Source organism: Brachypodium distachyon, chromosome 1, assembly GCF_000005505.3.
Source record: "Brachypodium distachyon strain Bd21 chromosome 1, Brachypodium_distachyon_v3.0, whole genome shotgun sequence".
NCBI lineage: Eukaryota > Viridiplantae > Streptophyta > Magnoliopsida > Poales > Poaceae > Brachypodium > Brachypodium distachyon.
Window position 1 is genome coordinate 46,134,834 of NC_016131.3, and position 7,196 is coordinate 46,142,029.

The 7,196-nt window shown below is 55.1% G+C and overlaps 2 protein-coding genes across 2 annotated transcripts; one reads left to right on the forward strand and one right to left on the reverse strand.

Moving 5' to 3' along the window:
* The first annotated feature begins 289 nt into the window (after window positions 1-289).
* LOC100825370 (deSI-like protein At4g17486) lies at window positions 290-1,673 on the forward strand. Its single transcript, XM_003560950.4, has one exon. It carries the CDS (start codon window positions 500-502, stop codon window positions 1,262-1,264), a length of 765 nt encoding a protein of 254 aa, XP_003560998.1. The 5' UTR covers window positions 290-499; the 3' UTR covers window positions 1,265-1,673.
* A 2,359-nt stretch (window positions 1,674-4,032) lies between these two features.
* Window positions 4,033-5,410, reverse strand: LOC100825676. The gene has a single exon (XM_003560951.4). It carries the CDS (start codon window positions 5,351-5,353, stop codon window positions 4,262-4,264), a length of 1,092 nt encoding a protein of 363 aa, XP_003560999.1. The 5' UTR covers window positions 5,354-5,410; the 3' UTR covers window positions 4,033-4,261.
* Between the last annotated feature and the right edge of the window lie 1,786 nt (window positions 5,411-7,196).

The window sequence follows — 7,196 nt, forward strand, 5'->3', positions numbered from 1 at the left end:
TGTATGTAAATTAAAAGCATGTCAATCGAACCTTTTCCTTTGTTAGTTTTGATGATCTGATGATTTGGTCCGGATGATAATTTTAGTGATTTGAAGCAGTACTGGGGCTTGAAATCCTGGCTGGAGAGGGATCCGCTGACTTAAAATCAGTGACTTCACAGGCACTGACATCAAGTCACTGACTTTAAGTCAAGGGTGACTTTAAGTCAGGATTTACTTTCAAAGGCAAAACCCACGAATTAGTTTTCAAAAAAGAAAACCACGAATTTGGCGAGAGCTCTCCAAAGCCGCCCGAACTCGTCGTCCCCCTGCCCCAGGTTCCAAAACGCGATGCCACGACAAAGCAATGAGCCGCGGACAAGCTGGGTGAAAAAAACAAACATAAAACCACTACAGCGCCGAACGCCGCGCGGCCAAGCTACTAGGTGCGAGGGTTGTCTCTCTCGGCCGACGCCCGACGACGCCACCGACGCCCCGCGCCGCGCGGGCCGCGAGCGAAATGGCCTCCTCCGCGTCCTCCTCCTCTTCCTCCTACTCCTCGGCCGGCTCCATCTCCACTCCCCGTCCACCCAGACACCCGCACGGTGCCGCCGCCGCATCGTCATCGTCTTCTTCGACCTCCTCCTCCTCCCCCGTCTTCCTCAACGTCTACGACGTGACCCCGGCCAACGGCTACGCGCGCTGGCTGGGGCTGGGCGTGTACCACTCGGGCGTCCAGGTCCACGGGGTGGAGTACGCGTACGGGGCGCACGAGGGGAACGGCAGCGGCATCTTCGAGGTGCTCCCCCGGCGGTGCCCGGGCTACGCCTTCCGTGAGTCCGTGCTCGTCGGCACCACGGAGCTGACCCGCGCCCAGGTGCGCGCCGTCATGGCCGGCGAGCTCGCCGCCGAGTTCCCCGGCGACGCTTACAACCTCGTCTCCCGCAACTGCAACCACTTCTGCGACGCCGCCTGCCGTCGCCTCGTCGCCCAGGCCCGCATCCCGCGCTGGGTCAACCGGCTCGCCAAGATCGGGGTCGTCTTCACCTGCGTCATCCCCAGCGGCAACGGCAAGCAGCAGCAGGCGCGCCGCCGCAACAAGGGGGAGCCGAGCGCCCGCGCCAGGAGCCGATCCGCGCGCCAGGCCGCGGATGCCGCCGCGCCGCCGCGGGCCAGGACTTTCTTCCGCTCCCTCTCCGTCGGCGGCGGCACCAAGAACGTGACCCCGACGCCGACGCCGCCGCTGGACCCCGTCTTGACGTCAACGTCGTCGGTCTCCACGTAACGGCGATATTCATTAATTCCTCTTGCTTTTTACAGCTCACATCTCTTTTTTTTTCCTTTCCTTTTACAGTTTTATCATCTGTGCATATACTGGAAATTAAAACCTGTGCTTTTGCTAGTGCTGTACCAGTACTAATACCAGTGATTGCAGTTGATTAGGATGTTAATCTCCAGCGTTAATTCCTTCCCGGCACTAATTAACAGCGGCAGGGTTACTGTCAAGTGTCAACAACATGTACTCCAGTAGTTTCCGGCCGTTGGCTCGTTGCTACCTGCAACCTACACGTAGTACTCTACGTTGTAATTAACGACGTCCATGGTGTGTTTGTGACCGTGTGGCATAGATCCAATTCTTCTGGGCGAGCCATCCAATAGGAATATATTCTTGCCTCCTTTGGATTTAACTACCTTATCTAAAGTTTCCTTCGTATTGGATTTAACTAGATAAAGCAACACCACCATGCATCAAAGCATATGAGTGCCGTGCCAAAGTTGGGCAGCAAATATATCTACCTCTTTTGCTGAATGCACGGAATTCTCTCCGTGTCTGTGCACTGCACCAGTTGGCTGTTGCTTGGCATTTCCTTTTCCTTTTTTGAGCGAATGCTTGGCATTTCGAGGAACGATTAATTAATTAGTAGTCCCTGTGTGTCCTTGTATCAATTTGGATGTGGACTTTGGGCTTGTTTTGGAAAAGAGGTAAAGAATTTGCAGGAGAAGTCACAGAAATATGTAGACTCGGGTCTCCAGATAAGTATTTGGAAAATTCGTCTCCGGCGGCAAACGGTGTTGATGTCGGCGGCAGAGGGTCAAAGCATCGCCACCGCCGACGACCTCGGGCAAAGACTTGATCGCACATGTTCAAAAGACGACTTGGCGATGTTCCCGGTAAAAGAAAAGTCGTGGACTCGTGGTACAGTACTCTGGTTCAGTTCAAAAGACTACTGGCTATATGCTCCCAGTACAAAAAAGGCGCAGTACAACTCCGTTTACGTTTGACCCTCATCTTGACCCGTCCGGTCCACGCAGATGCATCGCCCATTAATTTCTGAGGCCACTTCTTCCGCGCTTCCTTCTGTGTGTCAGTTGAGTGGATCTCGGCTCGGTTTTCAGCGCTTGGTGGGTTATGATGCTCAAACATCATCAACAGTGCTTTCGGTGCCTGCTGGCTGCTGGCTTCTCTTCTAAATAAAGCGAGATCCACTTGCACTGTCTCTAATTCAGAAATAAAATTCTCCAGCTGCCATGCCATTTCCTACGAATGCTAGCAGTAGTATGTAGTATTTCCTCCGTCCAACAAAATATGTCTCAACTTTGATCAAATTTGAATGCATCTATATACTAAGTCATGTCTAGATACATTCAAATTTTAACAAAATTGAGACATTTTTTGTTGGACAGAGAAAATACTCGCTTCGTCCTAAATTAACTAACATGATTTTAATATATTTTTATATAAATTAACTAACATGATTTTAATATATTTTTATATAAAATCACGTCAATTCATTCGGGACGGAGCTCTTTGCAAATGGGTCCGACAAACTCTAGCTAGAGACAGTCTCTAAACTCGAAAGTTGCTTGGGTCCGGTGGTGGAAGCTCTCAACTCATCATCACACCCTCAAGGGCTAGCGTGCGTATGTATGGGCGTCGTACAACAGCGCCTTTTTGCGCTTGTCCCCTTGCCGGTCGCTGGAATCGATCGATCGTATCCATCATCATTATTGGCGGCGAGAGGCGAAAGGAAGGAAGGAAGGAAGGAGGTTTGGGTTTGGTGAAATCATTCATGGAACGTGCCCCCCATGGCATGCACAAGGGCCTTTTTGCCTGCCCGGTGGGGACGTTGCATTGTTGCATGCACGCACCGGCTCCGCCCTGCTCTCTTCGCTGGTGCACACCCAACTGAGTAATTCATTCCTCCGCGGGCGCAATAATTCAATTCGTGGCTGGGCCGGCCGCGGCTGGGCATCCCCTCCGGCCTCCGGAGGTCGCCAGTTGCGATCGACGTGTACCCCACTACTGTAGTTTTCTCAGCATCAGCAGGGTTCGTACATGGCTATAACTCAACAACACTAAATGGTCAAAGATATGAAAAATACAAGTTTTTTTAAGGGAAATAGTATGAAAAATACAAGCATAAAGGCATGATCGATATAAATCCTATATATTGACTTAACAGGCCTGAAAGTTCGAGCGGGCGCGGACGATGGGTCGATTGGCCGGCCCCCATCCCGCCTCTCCGACATGCTAAGGTTTTGTCCGCGCGGCGCCACCCAGCACGGGCCGCGCACAAACGTGTCGTGAAGCCTCGGGTGCATCAGGCCGGCGAGCAAGGCCCAACTCCGTTACGTATCTCAAGGATCAGCCATCTGCTGTCCAACCCTTAACAGGCCGTGCACGGAGGACATGGGGCTTCGGCAAAAAAAAAGAAAAAAGCTGATCGAGGGCCGTCCGACGACGGCTCGCCATGGTCAGTGACATTGACACAGCACTGACCAGCAGTAGTATAATGTCAGGATCGGAAAAGTGGCCGCGCGTTCACTCTGCGCGGTTGGTCGGGTCAAAACGATGCAAGGTCAGCAGAGCAGATATTATTCCTCCAGATTATGCGACCGTCACTCTCTCCACGGTCACACTCACAGTCATCCAGCTTTGCCCTAGCGGCTAGAGTAACCGTAATGGACACGCGCTAATTTAGCTTTGACTTGGACAGTTGGACGTGATTTGTCCCTTGGATTTGATCGTGGTGCCTTTGGTACTAGCTCCTGTACCAAAAGTGATGAGAAATATAATTGCAAACAGACCCGGAGGCCGGACTCGGGAGCGTACTCAACTCTCGAATTTTTTCAATCCATGGCCGAGGAAAAAATGTCACGAGCACACACGGAATTCAGAACCGCCAAATTATGTTCGTAAAATGTACTAATGCAAGTATGCAACGCGGCGCAAAGCACCGACGGCGTGAATGGCATCGGCGTCAGGCAATCGACAATGGCATTAACTCCTCTTCCTCTTCTTCCGAAGGTAGACCACGAGCGAGAACCCGCCGCCGCCGTCCTGCAACGCCGCCTCCTCCGCCGCGTCCCACCCGGCCACCGTCGCCGCGCTCACGGCCGACGACGACGCGGCGGACGCCGACGCCACCGACACCGTAGGCGACGAGTCCGACCCCGACCTGAACGGGCCCCCTCGCCTCCACCCCTTCCTCTCGCTGGCCTCGCTGCTGCACCAGCTCTCGCCGCCGCCGTCGGCAACAGCGCCATGGCTGTCCCTGAAGCTGAACGAGCCCTGCCGCTTCAGCGCGCCTGCGCCCGCCTCGTTTTCCTCCTCCGCGTCCTCGAACTCCACGGGATCGAAGCGGAGGACGAAGACGGCGGCGGCGGCGTCGTCCGGGGCGCCGAAGAGCCAGCCGTGGAGGTCCCACGTGACGCGCACGCGGTGCCCGCAGGATGTCGGGAGGCCGTCGAGACGCTCGCTGCCGCGGAACTTCCACCGGAGTCGGCGCACCTGGAGAGCCTTGGCGCCGTCCACGGCGACCCACATGGCGCCGCCGGACTCCTCCACGCCCACGGACACCTCGTGCTCCTCGCCCGCCACGGCCACGGAGGTCGCGTACTCGAACCCGCCCGCGCTCTCCCGGCGCGAGAGCAGGACGCCCGCCGACGCCGTGGGAGACGTCGAGGGGAGGTCGCCGGCGGTTAGGGCGAGCTCGCCGTCGACGGACACGTGGACGGAGTACCGCGACAGGGGCTCCGGCCGGCGCGGGGCCAGGCGGGCCCGCGAGAGGTCCCAGGAGAAGGCGACGGCGTGGCGGCGTTGGCCGCCGGCGCCGGCGCCGGGGAAGGAGAACCGCTTCGACCCGCGCCGCCGCCAGGGAAGCCACGGGAGGACCACGAAGCGCGCCGCGGGCGAGGCGGCGCCGGCGAGGGCGAGGTCGGCGGTGAGGACGAGGCCGAGCGTGGAGCGGGACCAGGTGAGGGTGATCGCGCCGAGGTGCGTGGAGTAGACGGAGGTGCACGACGAGGCCGTCCCCGGTGACGACGACGACGACGACGGGTCGCCGCTGGAGAAGCAGGAGGAGAGCGGCATCGTCGCGCTGCTGGACGCGGCAGCGGTGGTTGGATTTGTTGGGTTTTGTTTGGGTGACTCGGGTGGAGTGGAGCCGGGGAGTTGTTGCGCTACTGCGTACGTGGCGGCGACTTCATTGGAGGAGAGGGCGCCGGCGAAAGTTGACCCGATCCTTTTTCACATTTGTTTTTGGGCTGCTATGGCGATTTTTCGTTTTAGGAATTTCTTACTATTTTTTTTAGAAATTTCTTACTACTAGTCACTTACGATACTACTTCTAAAAATATCCATAACATAGACCTAGTCACGCAAAAACGTATTGTGCCCACTTCGTTTTGGGTAATCATATCCAGGTGGAGAAGAATTTCCTCCGGTGACTCCTAATTTCAAGTCTGTGTCCAGGGCTTTGTTTTTGTCGTTCTGGAGGGATGCTTGTGACGGGGAGCCATTCTGTGATAGGTTTCCCAGGGCATTCTCCTTTGCTTCGGATAAGGAAATCACGCTTTGTAACTTCGCGCTCTCGGATGATCGCTTTGATCTCTTTGTGCTTCCACTCTCGGAGATGGCCTTCCAAGAGCTCACCACCATCCTCAACAATTTCGCTAGCATCAACCTTCGGCATCAGGATTCAGATTTGTGGATTTGTCAATGGGGCACCGGGTCTTTCTCCACCTCTGCATACTATCGCTTATGCTTTCCACGTCACCTCTCCACTATGCGCGCCACTTGGATCTGGAAGAATAGATGTGTCCCCAAATTGAAAGGTTTTGCTTGGCTGCTCTCTTGGGACAGACTCAATACCAGGGATTTGATGGATCGGAGGAACTGCAACAGAAATGGGACACTCAGCTGACCTCTTTGTGACCTTAACCTCAGGAAAACAAGGGATCATTTGTTCTTTGATTGCGGCTTCAGCTTGGACTGTTGGGCAAGGCTTGGTGTGCGTTGGTCCCCGGGGGATACGTATGCCGAGGTGGCTGATCTGCTTGGCCTGGTCTGGACTCGTCTGCCTCATCAGATCTACCGAAAAGCCTTTATCTCGGCCTCCTGGGAGATTTGGAAGTGTAGAAATGATCGAATTTTCAACAATGTGATCCCTTCGGTGCATAGTTGGTTTCCAAAGTTCTATGTCTCCCTTAGGACCCAGAGCTGTAGATTTTCTGTTGGGGCCAAGGAGGAGCTAAGGGTTTGGCTGTCTCCCTTGCCTCCGTGCCTTGAGCAGGTTTTTCCTTTCCTTTCTCCCTTGTTTCCCCCTCCCCTTAACTCGCTTTGTGTTTCCCGTTTCCGTGCCTTGAGCAAGAATAAACAGGACCCTATCCTAAGAGTTCCTATTTACCTTAAACAGGAACTATTCCCCTGTTTAAACAGGAACTATTTACCTTAAACAGGAATAAACAGGGAGCCCACGCCGCCGCCACGCACCACCCCCCTCCTTCCCGCCGGCCGGGCTAGCCACCTTCTTCCCGCCAGCGCGGGCGAGCGAGCGACGACGGAGGCCGACGCAAGGGAGCCCGCGGCGGCCACCAGGCGCCGCTCACCTCCTTCCCGCTGGTGCGGGCGAGCGAGCGGCGGCGGAGGTGCGAGTTTGAGAATTTCACTAGTGAACTTCCCATCTCCACCGACGAGATCCGGCTAGCCACCTCCTTCTTCCCCCCGGCGCTTGCAAGGATGCTTCCTGCCATGGTACGCTGGAAGCTCACTCGTGCTTTTATGGTAGTTCACATACGCGAATTGAGAAGTTCACTAGTTTGTATGCTGCAAAACAGGGGCGTAATAGCCTTGTTAATCTAGATTGACAAAACTTTCCGGCAAAAATCTTGTTTCCCATATTTTAATTCTTGACAGAAGTTCACATGCACTTTTT